The sequence below is a fragment of the Rhyacophila brunnea genome, unplaced genomic scaffold (genome assembly GCF_057557595.1).
Source record: "Rhyacophila brunnea isolate RB1 unplaced genomic scaffold, BYU_Rbru_1.0 scaffold_6, whole genome shotgun sequence".
In the NCBI taxonomy this organism is placed as follows: Eukaryota; Metazoa; Arthropoda; class Insecta; order Trichoptera; family Rhyacophilidae; genus Rhyacophila; species Rhyacophila brunnea.
In genome coordinates this window covers 13,523,668-13,542,397 of record NW_028233276.1, presented here as the reverse complement: position 1 = coordinate 13,542,397, position 18,730 = coordinate 13,523,668, and the positions used below count along the sequence as shown (strand labels likewise).

The 18,730-nt window shown below is 34.7% G+C and overlaps 1 protein-coding gene across 1 annotated transcript; it reads left to right on the top strand.

The window, feature by feature from the left end:
* Positions 1 to 1,706: 1,706 nt before the first annotated feature.
* klhl10 (kelch-like protein 10) lies at positions 1,707 to 15,755 on the top strand. The gene is made up of 10 exons (XM_085956948.1): positions 1,707 to 1,879; positions 5,972 to 6,223; positions 7,556 to 7,820; positions 8,768 to 9,019; positions 10,324 to 10,470; positions 11,231 to 11,423; positions 11,932 to 12,077; positions 12,494 to 12,711; positions 13,469 to 13,622; positions 15,684 to 15,755. Exons 1-10 carry the CDS (start codon positions 1,707 to 1,709, stop codon positions 15,753 to 15,755), a joined length of 1,872 nt encoding a protein of 623 aa, XP_085813074.1.
* The last annotated feature ends 2,975 nt before the right edge of the window (positions 15,756 to 18,730 follow it).

Sequence of the window (18,730 nt, the reverse complement as noted above, 5' to 3'; positions counted from 1 at the left end):
TTTTACTAAAATTATCTCTTCATAAATTATACTAATGGTTTTATAAATGCGTTTAAAAATTAATAAACGTAAAAAATCTTAACACCACTGCACAGTTATGTACCGAAATATGACTATATTCTAAAACATTAGAACGAGAGGTTTAAAAGAATACTATTTTATGTAATAAAAATACTTTATGCGATCATCAAATGTTTAAAATAAATATAAAGGATAATAAGGCTTCAAAATTATATAAATAGGTTATCTACAACGTTTAATGTATGTCCAGGATCATGCTTTGAAAATAGAACAAAAGCTCCATTTTGACCTACGCTGAGCATGTCCCCCCTTTAAATTAACTGTCTTATTGTTGATTCAATTTAGTCTGACATTGTCACTGTACCTATTGATTGGATGACCAAAAGTAATTCTGGAAATCTTCTAATTTATGCGCTGACTGTTATTGCGTTTAATTATAGAGTGGTAGCTTGTGTTTTAAAAATATTTTTTTATTTTATTCAAATTATAATTACATGTGAATCATTTTTTTGCTACAACGGTTTTGCGAAATCTTTTTCACTATGAATCCTTGCCACACTGACACAGAAAACAGTTAATTCTCATTTATTTCCGGAATGGGATAACTGGGCGCCAGGATAATTGGGCGCCGCACTGTCAAATGAAATAAATAGACGTTCGTTACGATTTTATACAGAAAGTAGTCGAAGAATTATAATCAGTTTTATCTACTACTTAGTAGTTTTAATTAATGTTGCCTTTCAGATAATGCTTTTTTATTGCGGATTGAGAATTATCATGCCTGAGGTTTTATATAAAAATATAAAACTTTTTTCTCGTTGGAACTTAAGCATTTATGCACAATTAAATCACTATTTACGTGTACCTACATATTTCAATTCTCACCAAGCATTAAGTGATAATATAAAAATTTAAATTTAAATAATAATATTAATTATGTAAGTATATTAAAAGTAAGTACATATTATAATTCACGAACATCTATTTATTTTCGAATTTCTTTCGATTGCGTGGCGCCCAGTTGTCCCGGCGCCGAATCGTCCTAGACCATTTATTTCGCATGTTCGTTGTGTCATTGATGTCTGCTTTATTAAGAAACAATCGTATTTCGTTTCAGCGCTACGTCAATTTTCAATGAATTTGATTTTTTAATCATTGAAGTACGAATCAATTTTTTCCAATACTATGGTATTACTAGAGATAACAGAATATGAAACATGCGCGTTTATTAAATTAACTGATCTTACTATTAGATTTTATGTTTTTATTAGTCTAATAGTAGGGATTATAATTTTACTATACATGGCAATAAAATATATTAAATATTTTGTAAAACAAGATTCTATTTTCAAAATCGAAACCGATTCGCTTTTGTTGATCGGTTTTCATATTTTCTTGCTAATAACTTGTCACTGCAAATATACAGAATTCTTTTCAAAATCTTTTAAATAGTGATTTATATTATATTTGATTAAATCGACGGTGATAAATAAATATTTTGCTGTCTATTTGGAAACACATTTAGTATTTAATTCACATAGAATATTATTTACCGTTACAAAAATAATAATCAACAGTAGGTATTGGCAAGAAAAATATTTTAGTAATTATTGATTTAAACATTGAATAAATGTATAAATAGTATGTAGGTAACTTGTTACAAGTGAGTTGTGTTTTTATAGGCAATGGGCGATGAGTTGACACCATCGGGAGCAGGATGTATGATGGTAGAATCGCTGCACGCTCTTCAGCGTTTACGAGAAGATGGTCTTCTTTGTGATGCAGTCCTCAGAACATCTGACGGTGCAGCATTCCCTGTCCACCGCGCCATCCTTTCTGCGTCAAGTCAATACTTCCTGTAATGTTAATTTAATACTTTGTCTGGTTTATTTGTTTATTAATATTATTTATAACATTCACGCGCCATATGTACGTGTCTAGACTGGAAAGTCTTGAAATATTCTTTGCGGGATAATATATACAAAAAATAAACAATTTTCTGGTTTTTATTGCAGAAAATAAATATTGTGTAAACATCATTTACGTATATTTTCCAGATTATTAAAAAAAACGTAAAAGGTTGCTATAAACGTTAAAACCTGAACTGTGTTACATATCAGAGATATATAGCGCCTGTACACGTGCATGGATTTACTAGCAGCAATAGTGTGTATTTTAAACTATCGTGACAATAACTATTTACAAGTCCTGACTGTCTCTCCAATCTCATTCTTCAAGAGTGAGCGAAACGCGATGTTGTTATTTTATGGTATGTACCACAAATATTTGACAGGTAGTGAAAATCGGTTAACTTAAAAATTCGTTTTTTTGCCGGCAGGTTCGCCACTATCGTTCTACTGCGCAGGCGCATATCGAAAAATTCTCAACTGTCGCATGAAAATTCAGAAGCTTCCGAACTTTTTTGATTCATGCATACAATCTTGCAACTGCAGGATAATACATATTTACACGGACATTTTCTTGTTATATATTAAACTGGCGCTAGGGGCCGTTCAGGTCCATGGCCGACTGCACAACGTTTCTCCAGGCATCTCTGTCCAGCGCTCTCTCTTCCCAGTTGACTATCCCCAGCCTTTCCGCATCCCTTTGAATGTTGTCCGCCCATCTCCGTCGAGGGCGGCCAAGAGGTCGAGTGCCAGCTGGTGTGCCTTTGTAAATCCTATAGAGAGTTCTAGATCTTTCAGATCGTACAACGTGGCCCGCCCATCTGAGCCTTCTTGACCTCAGAATATTAGTGATTCTAGGTTGGTATCGGTCGAAGAGCTCAGCGTTTGTGCGGATGCGCCACCTGTGGTTTTCATTGACGGGCCCAAGTATTCTCCGGAGGATTCTGTTTTCAAACACTTGGAGCGCCTTTTCTTGTTTTTCTGTTAAACCCCACGTTTCACATCCATACATGACGATTGGCTTGATGACCACGTTATACACCCGGAATTTCGTTTTGATGGACAGCATTTTGGACCTGAACAGACGACTCAGCGCGAAGTACGCTGCATTTCCACTTCTCAGTCGGTCAGAGAGCTCTAGGGACATTTCATTTTTAGAGGTAATGTTGGAGCCCAAGTACTTGAAGAGAGAGGTTCTCTCGAACGAGGAGTTTCTTATTCCAATGTTTCCAGAGGGTTCAATGCCTCTTGTCATTTTCAAATACTTGGTCTTTCCCACATTTACTCGTAGGTTCAACCTTTTCGCTGTGTCCTCCAGAGGAGTGAAAATATCTCTGACTTCTTCTTCAGATTCTCCGAGCACCACCAAATCATCTGCGTAGCCCAATATTTTATGGGACCCATTCAGGGTAACTCCACCTTCTGCTTTCAGAGCTTCTCTAACGGCTTTCTCTAAAGCTAAGTTGAACAGCATGGGTGATAAGGAGTCGCCTTGTTTTAGTCCTGCTGTCACCTCAAAAGATTCTGATATACTACCTTGCATATGAATTCTACTTCTGGATCCGTCCATGCATACTTTTATTATATTTATAAGTTTTGACGGTATTTCAAATTCTTTCAATATATTCCAGAGAGCTTCTCTATCAATAGAGTCATATGCGGTTTTAAAATCTACAAAGAGACAGTGTACATCTTGGGCGTATTCCCATTTCTTTTCAAAGATTTGGCGCAGTGTAAAGATTTGATCGGTAGTACTGCGGTTTCGTCTAAAGCCGCATTGGTAGTCACCAAGAATGTTTTCGGCATATGGTAGAATTCTTTCGAGAATAATGTTCGACAGAACTTTGTATGCAGTAGGAAGAAGAGAGATGCCACGGTAGTTTGCACAGTTGAGTTTGTCCCCTTTCTTGAAGATAGGACAGACCAGTGATTCTTTCCATTCTTCAGGGATCTTTTCTTCCTCCCATATTTGTTGCAGTAGCTCAAGCATGGCACTAAGAAAGGTTTCTCCTCCATGCTTGAGAAGCTCCGATGGAATATTATCGTTTCCTGCCGATTTGTTATTCTTTAAATAACTCAGTGCTCCCATCAACTCTGCCTTATTTGGTGGCGGTATAAGAGGTTCTGCTGTCGCGATTTCTGGCGATTCCAAAGGTTCATCTGGTACAGAGCGTTGAAGTAAGTTTTCAAAATGGGACTTCCATATGTTTAGCACTTGCTCTTTGTTTGCCACTATCTGACCCTGTTGATCTTTGATTTGTAGCGTGCTAGGTTGAAAGCCTCTTTTTTCAAAGCTCACTTTCGAGAAGAATGATCAAGTTTTATTTCGTTTTGCTTCTTCTTCCATCTGCTCAAAATTACTTTTGATGAAGCTTCGTTTGCACTTTCTCAGATGCTTTCGGACATTTTTGCACGTCTCGCTATATCGTTTCTGTGCTTCTTCGCTCTGCGTATTTTGCAGATAGAGCGCTCTTTCTGCTCTTCTCTCCTCCACCATTTGTCGGCAAGTGTCGTCGTACCAAGGGCACTTTACTTTCTTGGGTGCCAGTCCTATCGAGACTTCAGCAGCTTTTACCATTCCATCTTTTAGTCTCTTCCACCTCTCATCGATACTCCAGGCTTCTCCTTCGGTGAGTTTTCCGATTTGGTTTTGTAACTCTTTTCTGTAGCTATCTCTTCCGTTTGGAGTTGTCAGCTTTTCTATATGGTACTTCACTCTCGTCTTCGCATTTGCGTGGGCTGTCTTTTTAAGTTTTTCCCTAAAGGTTGCTATCGATAAGTTGTGGTCCGTATCACAGTCAGCGCCTCTGTAGCTTCGAATGTTTTCAATAGCTTTATGGTGTCGTCTATCAATTAGAAAATGGTCAATCTGGTTAAAGGTCTTCCTGTCCCTTGAATTCCAAGTCACTTTATGTATATTTTTACGAGGGAAAGTGGTACTTCGGGCGATTAAGTTTTTGGCGCTGCAGAAGAGAGCCACTTTTTTACCATTTTCGTTAGAATGATCATGTAGGCTCTCTTTTCCAATAAAGGGTCTGAATACAGCTTCCTTCCCTATTTTCGCATTGAAGTCTCCTAGCACACATTTGATATCATGTTCCGGTAGCCTGTCAAAAGTCGCTTCAAGGAGATCATAGAAATTATCCTTTTCGGCCTCTTCTGAAGTCTCTGTCGGGGCATGTACATTCACAAGTGATATATTAAACCATCTTCCTTTGATTCTGAGCGTACACATATGCGCTCGTTTACGGGTTCAAAAGAAAGTATAGCATCTGCTACTTCTCTGGCGACCACAAAACCTGTTCCGAAAACATGTTTCCCTTCTGTGTTTCCGCTATAGTAGATAACATGCTGTCCGACTATAAGTTCTCCGCTATCCGGCCAACGGGTTTCCTGGATGGCGGTAATTTGGACCTTATATTTTGACAGTTCTTCCACTAGGTTTTGAGCTGCGCCAGCTCTGTATAGGCTAAGTACGTTCCAAAATCCTATTCGTAGTCCATTTTTCGGTCCGGGTCGTCTATAAGCGGTTGCCATATGTCCGAGGCATTGTGTAGTATTAGTAACCTTTGGTGATTTCACGGGAGAGAGTGGTTAACCCTCTGCCCAACCCCCAACCTGGAGGGCCAGGTCTGTTGGTCCGCGGGAGATATTTTATTTTTCTCCTACCCTTGATTAGGGCATTCTCCTATCCGCCACCTGGAGACGCGCTCTCTAGGGGTTACAGACTCCCCCGATGTTATGGCCGCGATAATACGTACTATCAGCAGTAAATCCATGCACGTGTAAACGGGGATATATGTAGCTTATTTTAGCAATTCATAAAACTTATTGGTATTTGAACATAGATTTCTATGACAAATAATGATGATCGTGTCTACGAAGATGGCGTATGGATATGTCACAATTCTTTGATGTGCTTGGTATCGTTATATTTTTCAAATCTCAATGCCATTATATGAAGAACAAAACTATCATACTATATTATTATATTGATAACTGAATAAAAAATGTTTTTTTTCTGACAATATGTGTTATTTCAGGGCTTTATTCACCACAACACTGCATTCAGAAGAAGAGAGTGATATCACGTTGCATGGGGTGACCTCTGAAACCCTCAAGTATTTAATAGAGTATGCCTACCTGAGGAAGGTCACCATAACAAATGAGAATGTTCACGATCTGCTTATTACCGCTGACTATTTGGCGTTTCTTGATGTTTTAAAACTATGCTGTGACTATCTACATACCTCGCTTACTCCTGCCAATTGTCTGGGCACTATGCTGTTTGCTAGGTAATGGTCTAATAATATAGAGAATTATTTTTGTTAATCATATTTTAATATTTAATTAATTAGGTAGGCATTGAATGGAGTGCAACATTTTAACGAAGTACAGGTGTCACATTATAATTTTTAAAAAAAATAATCAGGAGTAGTGCATCACCTCACGTCTATTAATGAGTGAAAAATTTATATGTAACTATTTTTATCATTACATTCCTAACACTTTATTATACTCAAAGAACTCCTGTGTATACAATTTTAATATTAATAATATTTTCAAGGCGATATAATACATAAATTGAATATTTGTAATGTACAGTAATATATATATAATATAAGTATATGTAATAGAGAACAGGATGCAGGAGCTTGCAAATGAAAGCCGCAAAGCAGGTATAAAGATAAATGTCTCAAAGACTCAAGTAATGATAAACTGTTTTTCTGAACTAAAAGCAATCGACATACTCATAAATACGTCTATATTGGACAATAAATATCAATTGACGGTGGCATGTATAATGAGATTTCTTGCAGAACCAAACTGGCATGGAGTGCGTTTGGGCGCCTGAGTAGTATCTTTAAAAGTGACCTCCCATTGTGTTAAGCGTTATGTGTTCAACCAATGTGAACTACCAACGCTCAAGTATGCTTGTGAAACATGGACTCTTAATGTAAGATAAATACACTAAAATTACGAGAAGTGCAACGTGGCATGGAAAGGTGCATGTTTGGCATAACGCGTAAAAATCGCAAAAGAAACCAATGGATAAAAAAGCAGACAAGAGTACGCGATGTGAAAGAGGTCGCTAAGCATATGAAACGGTAATGGGCTGTACATGTCGCTCGGCAAGTAAACAACCGCTGGACAAATTCCGTTATATAGTGGTATCCCAGAGGCACTAAAGGCCCACAAACACCCCTTTGTGTAGTAAAACCGAAATTTAAAGGTTTCTTTTGAATGTGTTTTATGACATCTTGGAAAGTGGACCAAAAGTTTTTATTTAGATATTTACTTTTTTATTTTATTTTATTTATTTAGATCAGTTCTCACTTACTGGATGCTGTAGAATTGTGAACAATTTATATCACAGATTGGACTTTGAAATAACTTTTAGTTAATATATTTTAATTTACTCCTCTTGGGTCATCTTTGAACTCGGATTCCTTTATTTCTTGGATCCTCAATTATTTAGAGCCATTGACATTTCAAAACGTTACGTCTTTCAAAATAAATTAGAATAATTTGCATGATAGCATGTGTGCAGGATTCCGAGTTTGACATAATTATATTATATATTGTTAAATACAGCCACGTCATCACAAAGTAAGTATCTTTTTCAGAAATTACTTTTGTCGGGATCTCGAAAAGGACGCTCGCCGCTACGCACTCCGGAACTTCACCGCCGTCTCCGTGGGGAGCCCTGAATTTTTAGAACTGCCTTGCGAAGAAGTCAGAGACCTGCTGAGTGATGACGAACTGAACGCCAGAACCGAAGAGATCGCCTGGGACGCGACCGTTAGGTGGGTCAATCACGATCCTCTCCACAGGCGGGATCATTTCGTTACGTTGATGTCCTGCATCAGGCTCGGTCTTATCGATATGAAGGTGAGTGTGTACGTGTTTACTACATGTATATTACTTACTTCAGTTAATTGTACAGTCCCAGGCATCTCTGTCTTTCTTCAGTTTGTCACACTCAGCCTCTCTGCATATATAGCCTGTGATGTTGTTACTACATCTCCTCCGGGGGTGGTCCAGATACCGAGCTTTAACCGGAGTCCCTCCATAAATCTTCTGAAAAGATCTACATGTTGAATTTTGACATGCAAAATTACTGAGAAAATGTGTTACTGATAAATCGGTAAACATGTGTAATATATACGCGGCTTATCGGTATAATAATTAAAGTATTAATCGGTATATCGTATAAATAAAAAGCTCTAGGAAAATGGTAGTTTTAAGTATGTAAATATATGACAAATATTAGAGTACACGTTTTACAACTTTGAACTGTTTTGCACTTTTTACTACACTGATAAGCTTCTTTGCCTGATTACCTCGCATACAATTATATCAAATGATATTCATTTGTATTAATATATATAGTAATACATAAATAGATAATATTATATGTAAAAAAAATATTTTAAAAATGTATTACATCATTTTCACCATAGATCCAGAGTCCAAGTTATGGAGCGTATACTCTAAACTGCCATATAATATATCAAGTAGGTGCAGGTATTAATGTATAATCATTATTCACCGAAAGAAGAATAAAAAATATTCCCTTAAGGGTGGACGTGCTCAGCGTGGGTCAATATGGAGCTTTTTTCTATTTTCAAAGCATGATCCTGGACATACCTTAAACGTTGTAGATAATCTATTTATATTATTATCCGTTATATTTATTTTAAACATTTGATGACTGCATAAAGTATTTGTATTACATAAAATAGTATTCTTTTAAACCTCTCGCTCTAATGTTTTAGAATATAGTCATTTTTCTAAAAATCATCAAAAATAAAATTAGAAAAAATCTTTGCTTTTAGGTGTTTATGGAAAAAATCAAAACCCACGAACTCGTGACGGGGAACGATTCCACGCGACCGATTGTTATTGAAACCCTCAAATTTCTCTACAACTTGGAGACGATAGGACAGCGAGATACGGAGATTCCAACGCCTCAACTCGCCAGACCTCGAGTGCCTCATGAGGTCCTGTTTGCGATGGGAGGCTGGAGCGGGGGATCGCCAACGTCCTTTGTGGAGACTTACGATACCAAAGCTGATCGGTGGATCAGGGTACTAAATTTTATATTCATAATGTCTTTCGAACAAGGATTGGCAGCTAACTCCGACAAAAGTCGTATTTCACTTATTTCTTTTCCTTTTCGTATGGTAGGAACTATTTTTAGTTTGTTTAAATAATATTTTATAGAATTTTTAATTGAAATTTTAATTTCTGTTCTTAAAAATACTAGATTTCTCTAGTAGCGGTCAACATAATCGTATGATTTCACATTTAAATGACTGTCTTTTAAACATTTGAGTACCTTGGTATCAAAGTGGGACAAACGCCACCTCCCACTAAATTCATGTTTTAATCGATTATGGTAGTGCAAGTGATGCTTTTTTCAAAAAATCCACAAAAAGTATCAAAAACGGTAGTTTTCATAGAGATTTTTTAGTTTAAAGTTGGTATGTTATATGAAAAACGGATATTTTTTACACATGTTTGTGAGTCTCCTGCAAAATTTTGTAAATGGCTTATGTCCCACTTTGATACCAAGGTACTCATTTATTGAATTCATGCAGGTAAGATCTGACATAAATAGTGCACATTAAACTTTGTCAGTCATACGTATTTGTGTTAATTTAATTAATAATTATGGTTAGGCTTAGGCAGGGTTTAATTGATTTTTAAAAACTAACCAACGCCATCTGTAAATTGTACCTAGCCTACCTCCACTCTTCGACACTGCTATCTAGTTAAAAAGTATCTTTCAAGCAACCATATTGATCAGAGGCAGTCTAAGTTCTCTCGACTGTCCATAAAAACAAAAGATCTGATCTACAAGACACTCGTCTGGCCAGTGAAACTTTGAATCCATCACTCGCAGATGATGGTGCGAATTTACCTAACAATTATAATTATAATAATGATAATTACATAATAATATTCACTCTTATAATGGAGCATACGGACACCATGTGACACTTACAAAATACATATCGCTTGCCAGTCATATAATATGCCAGGATTCTGTAACTTTACCAAAATATAACCTAGATATATACTATTAAGCAGTCTTCCAGGATACCGGAATACACTGGTTTGCAGATTATGCATGTATTGTGACTTAATGTATTTGTAACACGTGGTCTGATCCAATATCGCATATTCACATTCGATGTGACGATAGACTGAATTATCCGCATTCGTATCTCCTTGTTACGTTTCAACTAATACTACCGCACCCACAGTATGCTCATAAGCATCTATTCTCGAATCCTCGAAAAAGTATTCTTAATGTGCTAATGTGGTTCACTACCATAAAATTATACCGTCAGAACGATGATGTCAATGTAAATCTATGCTTGTACAGGTGGAAGAAACCGATCCTGGCGGTCCTCGGGCGTACCACGGGATGGCGATATTAGACTTTTCCATCTATGTGATCGGAGGCTTTGATGGGAGCGACTATTTTAACTCTTGCCGTTGCTTCGATGCGGTTCAAAAAGTTTGGAAGGAAGTAAGTAATACTGTACTGTATATTTTCAAAATAGAAACAAGCGATAGATAACATTTACTTGAGCGCTTAATAGCATCCTAACCTGGCACTCCTCCTATCAGTCCAGCGCCATGCCATGCCTATCTGCCAATGTGAATCTGCAGCGCTTAGATCGCTCATTTAGCGTCATAGCAGGATATTGCCGCGTTCTCACGTGGCAATTTTTGTCGTTCAACAATCCATTGAATGTTGAACAAGGCATCAAAATAAATGTTCCCACATGCCTATTTTAGTTGAATCAATAGTTGTAACCTAGATGACATCGAGTGAATCAGGTAAACGCCATATTTTAAAAAGCGAAATCATTCTGCAACACATGACAATCAACTATGCCGTTACAAAAATGTTATCGCCTTGATTATGTGCCTAGGCAACCAGTTGAATCGAATGATGAATCACTGTTGAATTGACTACAAGTAGAAAGATCTTCAACTTCGTTCAGGTCAACTTGAAACTAGATCGACTTTATTGAAATGTGGTTCCCACTTATCAAATTGACATTCAACATATAGTTGAACAACAAAAATCGCCACGTGACAATGCTGCATAAGGGAATGAAAGACGCTTATAATGAATAAGCGATTAAATTGATGTGCTAAATAAAATATTTCTTTCACCCAGAATTTGCAGTTTTGTGTAAATTGAAAATAGTTGAGGAACTGAGGATTAAAAGTATGTACGTGTATAAGTAATTACTTTAGTGTAATTAATGTTGTTGTAGGTAGCCCCAATGAATGCTCGTCGCTGTTACGTATCAGTGGCGGTACTTGGCGAAGAAATCTACGCGATGGGTGGCTATGATGGCCACCAGAGGCAGAGGACAGTCGAAAAGTACTGCCGATTGACCAACCAATGGTCACTGGTGGCATCTATGAATGCTCAGAGATCGGATGCTAGTGCCTGCACATTGGATAGTATGTTGAAATTTAAAAGTCACATCTTAAAATAAGATAAGCAAATAAGCATTATACTAATCATTGGACAGTTCAGATGTCATTCAGTATCTATTATGTTTCATCGTTATTTCTTTCCTGGAAGGAATATTGTCATCACGGTGATAATTATTTTTCAGGTCAATCATCAATTTAATCATCAAACATCAATTAATAGTGTTTTTTTATCATATCTATTGTACTGCAGTATCATATTCTTGTGCGACACAATCAGTCAAGTACGTAAGGCGCTGGCCTTCCATACGGCGCCCCGAGATCAATTCTCGGTGAGGTCACAATATATGTATGTGATTTTCTCAAAGCCTAGGTGTTTGTGATTTTTTCTCTTGTATTACCAAATACACGACTGTTTCACTGCACTTCTGTCATTAAGCCTAATAACCTGATGTAGTGTTAAAATTATTTATTAAAATTACATAGATATTTTTAATTGATTAGTATTGATATTAGCTGAATGATTTTTTTATAGACAAAATTTACATTACGGGTGGTTTTAATGGACAAGAATGCTTGAGTAGCGTTGAAATGTATGACCCGGAAATCAATCAGTGGACAAACGTAGCCTCAATGTCATCTAGGAGATCAGGAGTGTCTTGTATTTCATTTCACAACAAGGTGAGTACCTATTATTATAATATACAAATTTAATGTGATTAAAATCTATATATTCATTGCAATCTACAATAATCGATCTCAACAATGCATGCGACTTCATTTATTATTGTCTGGTCAGTTTTGACGTCATTCTACGGCTAATATAATATTATTGTCTCAAGCTTTATTCTGTTTTTAGGATAAGAGATTTATTGATGGATAAATAAACAATAGGGCCAATATAGTATGATGTATTAGTTTCTTATAAATATTATTTATTGATATTGTTGATCGCCGTTCATTTCTAGAGATGATAGCATAATTCAGATATTGCTAAAAGACTTCTTCAAAATTAGAACAAATTGAATGTATTTTTTAATATTGTATACTGGTGACTGAGCCTTAAATAAATATAATAATTTCAGTTTTAATTTCAGATATACGTTTTAGGTGGCTTCAATGGCATATCGCGTATGGCTTCTGGCGAAGTTTTTGACCCTTCAACAAGCACCTGGTCCGCACTTCCCGAAATGTACCATCAGAGAAGCAACTTTGCAATCGAGGTTATCGATGAGCTGATCATCGCTATTGGTGGTTTCAACGGTGTCACCACAACTCCTCACGTGGAGTGCTACGATGAATCGACGAACCAATGGCACGCATTTTTATATCTGAGACTGACGATTATAGTTTTTGGAGATTTTTATTTTGAACTTGAATCTGATAATCAGTTTCCAATTTTAATTACATCTTTACGGATTTTTGAACCATTCCCAAATCTGGTTCGTTCTATTACTTTTGAAATAGGTAGTGTTTAAAATATGTTACATAAATATTGTGTTTTTGATATACAATGATGTACACCTAACCTAAATAGTTATTTAGCGAAGGCACCCTCTGCTTGAATATTTATTTTTCTTGTCAATCTTAATAATCTCTTCACATTTACTTGCTTAATAATATAATATTTTAATTATTAATTTAACTGACATTTGCGGGGTTTGTACACCATTGTAATAGTGTCTACACATGTTTTTTTATTATTACCAGCGTCCTACATGATATTTTTGAGCTATTTATATTAACATATTTTTAGAAGCCAATTCTTAATCCTGTTTTAATATTAAAGCATAATACATTAAATTCGTAAGAATAAATTTACCGTTCTAACATCACATTTCTCATCTCTATTTTAAATGTTAAATAAAATTTAAATATAATGTAATTAAATTAACCAATTACCAAAATATAAATGTAATTATCCTACGCCCACTGCCGTATACAAGGGGCGTACCAAATGTTTTTTAAAGTAATATACACTCTTCAATGTTCACTGTTAAAATGACTTTCTTCGTTCTGACGATGGGTTAATATCCCGAAACCATTATAATATTTTAAACTATGGTTTATAGGTACGAAGCCACTGATATGCTGTTGGGTCGGTCCGCGCTATCAGCCTCCGTCGTGATGGGTCTTCCAAACGTGAGGGACTTCATTTACCACAACCGAGAGGGCCTCATGGAAGAAAGAAGGCAAATGATTGCGGCTACCGCATCCAGGTTGCCGGTGAATCGGACGCAGGTCGCAGATGTTTGTACTTGCTCATTTATATTAACAAAAGTAGAGAAAGAGTACATGTGTATTTTATATGTGGATAATATGTGAAGCTAGTTATTATTGCAGTGATGCATGATAAGGTGGTGTAAAAGATTAGATAAATAATTTGAAACGTCATAAAAACAGCAACTCGGCCCGACTCCAAATAATTCTTGGTAAAAGGGAATTAAATCGAAACTATTTTTAACACAACAACTAAGTTAACTGCACCAGTGACCATGCTGAGAAAATCGACGTCAAAATTAATTTTTGTATGTCGGTGTCATATAATATGGTGGATTAAGAGATCGTCAGGAGGAGGGGTGGGAAGTCGAGATTTGGTGGTTGCTCCGATGGATGGAGGAGCGAGTTTTATTTGCAGCGTAAACAGTCGGTACAAGAGTATGTTACAGTAGTTATGTTACAATACTTGTAATACTGTTCCGAGGTCCAAATCTCGGTAGAAAGAAATGTTCTGCGAAGCAATACAGAGACTGAGATACTAACAGACTGGGAACTTATATTCGAGTGACATTTCCAATGAATTATGATCGCTATTTATTGACGTATTCGCAATCAAAATAATATCCTGAAAAGAATATCTAGGAAATAATTATCATAATTGAGTCAGCTACTATATGGAGTTAGCGTCATCGGAAATAACTGACTATGTGGAAAAATGGATATCGCGGAAATAATAATTGCAGTAAGCTATTTACTGAGTTTTCCATGATTGGACGCTACGGGAAATGGATGTTAAAGAATTTGTAATTGCGGTAATGTATTTAATATTGCCGATCAATATGCTGACACGGATTGAGTTGTTTATCCCCATAGGTATCACATGATTATGTTTTTCCAGCGATGATCTGTTCTTTGATCTATGTGGCTTGTCTATTTCCACCTAGGTTTTTACGTATTGTACCGTGTCCAACACTTCTCTTTGCTCACTTACTTGGTTATTTAAAATACGCGATTGTAATCTTTACATACCTTAGTGATTTTCATATTCTATAATTATTGATCTTTTGGTCTGAAAGAAATTCCAAGAAAAAATATTGATGTCTTTTTTTGAAGAATAACAAGTCACACCAAAATATTTAAATTGATATGAAAAAACTAACACCATTTTACCTATAGAAGTCTGGAATGTAATCCAATGTAAGGAATAAAATTCTTATCATAGTAAATACAAAGTACTTACTAGTTATTTATTTTATTATTATTTGAATCCTTTACACTATAAAAAAAGTCTTTAGCGATTAAATAGTTGCCACTTGTATCTACTTCTTTCGTCCTCAGTAGCTCAATTATAAATATAGTCAAATTTTTCTCTGTGTGTATACAGTTTTATACGTCAATTTTTTGTAGCAACATTTCAAATATTTACAGTTGATACTTACGTTACTCCTTGTGTTGTATATGTATGCAGTGACGTAGCAATGGTCGGGCGATCGGGGCAACCACCGTGGGCGCAGTCTCTGTTGGAGCGCAGGGCGTGGTGTTTCGTTGAATGTGAAAAAATAATAAAATGTAAATATTATAGATAAAGACATGTTTTTAGAAATATGGGCACATTTTCATTTTTGTAAATATTAAAGTAAAACTGATGATAATTACAAAATTGTCATTTCACGCATCCTTCTTAAACTGAAAAGTGTAAAGCTTTTTTTATTTGAGTGGTGACATTATAATATGTCAGTAGGTATTTAGAAGTCGATTTACTCAACTTGTTCGCTTAACCCTCAGCACTATTTTAACATAATGACTGCTTATTTGCCATCCACCTGACCTCTTGTGACCTGCATTAAAAGCATAATATATCCATTTTACAAGACACGGTATCTATCCCGTACTACGGTTTCAAAGGCGATCGCTCTACCAACAATGGTTTTATAATTAGCTTAAAAATATATATAACAACATTTAACCTTATATACTCAATTAGTTAGTAATTAATTAGTTAAATAGTTGTACCCATATACTTTAGTTTTTAAATATACAACTAAAATAATTTCTCCTTACTTTCAGTTTCAACCAATAGAAGAAATTGATGAAAATACTGGAAACCTCGATGACAATGCGCAAGTCCATCGGGTATAATGTTTGCTGAAGCTTCTTTAAAATGACTGTCAAAAATATGTGATACTTTTTTTAATTTTCAAAAAAAAATTCTTCTTATGTTTTATCCATGGGAGCACCACGTATTGCAGCAAAAAATCATAGGTGTACTTTGTTGGCCACGACATTTTCTTTCGCTCTTTACCTTGGCGCCTCTCCATATTGCACTACAATATCAGTTCGAATATTTGTTATAACATAGTTTGTGCACACAATTATATACAAAACAATACAACACTACTGTACATAATTTAGTCTCTTTGTGGTGATTCTTCATGAAATTATTCAAGACTTTAAGAATCCATTCAACCCCGTAGAGTACAACATACCAGATGTATGCTTTAACCGTTATTTGCTGTAGCTTTAAATAAATACAATCATTGTTGAAGAATAAATTGCATTGTGTCGATGACGTCAATCGAGTGCCGATTGCACAAACGTCACATTAATACATGCACATACACAAACTTTCTGTCCACGTGAATGGTTGAAAAATTATAATACCTACTCTCTCGTAAAAAAAATCTGTTTATATAACGCACACTCTGTGAAATGCCATATGATTTTCTTAGAATAAAACATGGTAAAACAATTACATATGAAGATGTGTTTACACTTAAAGGAGATAATATGTTATGTGGGAAAGAGATAGTTGGTAAATTCCAAGTTATAACCATGTGGTGGGAACTATTAGTGGGAAATCGTAAGCAGAGGGGGAGCAATTACAATTTGAATATTATTAATGCGTTGCTGTTAATATTTTTATTTATTTTTTAATTCGACACTCTTCATTTTAAAACCCACTTTATTTGTGAGGTGTAGGATTTTTAAATTATTACCTTTTCAATTTTTATTTACAAACTCGGTTTATCCATTTTCAATCTGTTTTCTGACATTTTTATGAATTATGCTTTAATGATAAATTTATTCAAATCAATTATTCTCTACTTTATTTGAATAATTTTGTTTTGTTGATGATATTGTTTGTATATTAATATGGTCAGGCACGAAAAGACAATGATTAAATTTATCTTTTATATAAACACCTTCCATAAAATTATCAAATTTACATTATAAATGGAAAAAATGAAGTTTAAATATTTAAACAAGCTAGAATTTGCAATTAGCGCAATGAACAAATGACCAACAAATATTATAATTCAAAAGAATTTACTCACCCATTGTTACAAAAACTTTCAACTCTCCATTCATTATCAATACTAGATTTGACAATATTTTACTACGTGATATTAGAAAAAAGAAATATCTCAATAGCATTTCGTATCGCTTATTCTATACAAAGTTTATTTGCGTATGTATCAACCTAATTGACACATTGAGTACTGTATTACACATACATACAGCAAAGTCCACTGCGAGTGCCCACTATAGAGGAAAAGTTTTTCCTTCTCCCGTGAGACCAAGTCCGAAAGAGATACTGGAAGTTTGAGATCTAATTTTATTGCGTAGTCTAGTGTCCCCAAACTGTAGTACAAATACCCTTGAGGCCACGTGAAAGATTTGAAGAGGATACGTGGTTGAATATTTCTTTTCTAAATAGGTATGTTATCTTCTGTGATTTGTACTATTACATTTGTTGAATAATTCTGTAAAAAAAACATCAGTTAACTATTGTACATAATAGGGGTTTTAATGGGGCGTATTTTTTAACGCCTTAAAATAATTAGTGTTTCCAATCGCTGATAAATTGCCGATGAAAAATCACGTGGTTTTATAAAAATGAAATTTTTAAATTGTAAATATTTTATCTGTTATTATATTTTTATTAAACATTTATTAATGAATGGAAAAAAATGGAAATTGAAATTTGAATATATTAAATGATCGTAAAACATATAGATGGCAAAATATTACAATTTCTCAAAAATTACGAGTCTATTCCAAGCAACAATCGAAAGTTTACTGAATAGGTATATTTTATTACATAATATTATTAAATTACTATTTTGCCTTGTGTACTATGTGTGCCTCGTCAAAAAATAATTAGTTTATGAAACAAAATGTAGCTTTATTATCAATTTTAGAACGAATATGTTTTTTAAATAAATCTTTTTATGGTATAAAAATATGTTATGTCATCATTAAATATGTATCCCTGTGATAAAAATAAATAAAGCTTCATACTGACATAAATAAGTTTCCTACAAGTTATACAAATTTTCCAGGCTTAGCTCTAACTTACTATAAATTCTATATTTTCGACCTTTGTACGGCGTTTTGGTCAAATCTTTATTGGTGATTTTATTTGCGTTCTTTTGATAAAATTATACATAAGTACTTACTATGTTAATGTTATATATTGTAAAAAAATAAATATATTATTTACCGAGATGTGTATGTCAATTTTCAACTTTTAACAAATGAAAATTTCTTTTATTTTGTTAACTGCAAATTCATGGTGGAACTGCATTGTATTGTTATTTGATTTAATAAAATTCATTTTTTGTAGTACTTATTTCACTTTAATAATTAAATTTGGACCGGTTTCGTCCGCCTCAGAGGGACATTTTCAACTGATGATGAATGAGTTGAAAATGTCCTTCTGAGGCGGACTAAACCGGTCTAAATTTAATTATTAACGTGGAATAAGTACTACAAAAATGCGTTTTATTAAATCAAACAACAAGATGAAAATTTACTGGATTATTTTTAAATTTAAGACTACAATCCGATACAAATAAATTAACATCATGGATGATTTTAGAGGACATGTCAAACTTCAAATTGTAATTACTATATAACATGATTTCGAGGCTTACCAACTTTTGGCAGTAACCCCACAATATATTTATGCATATTGTAAAAGATTTGGTGCGACAGAAAATTGACAGCCATATAATGAACATAAAAAAAGGTATCTTAGTTAGTGGAGGACTAATTACATTTAATTAAATTGGACGCGCAATAATGACAAAAAAGATACGTTATTACAACAT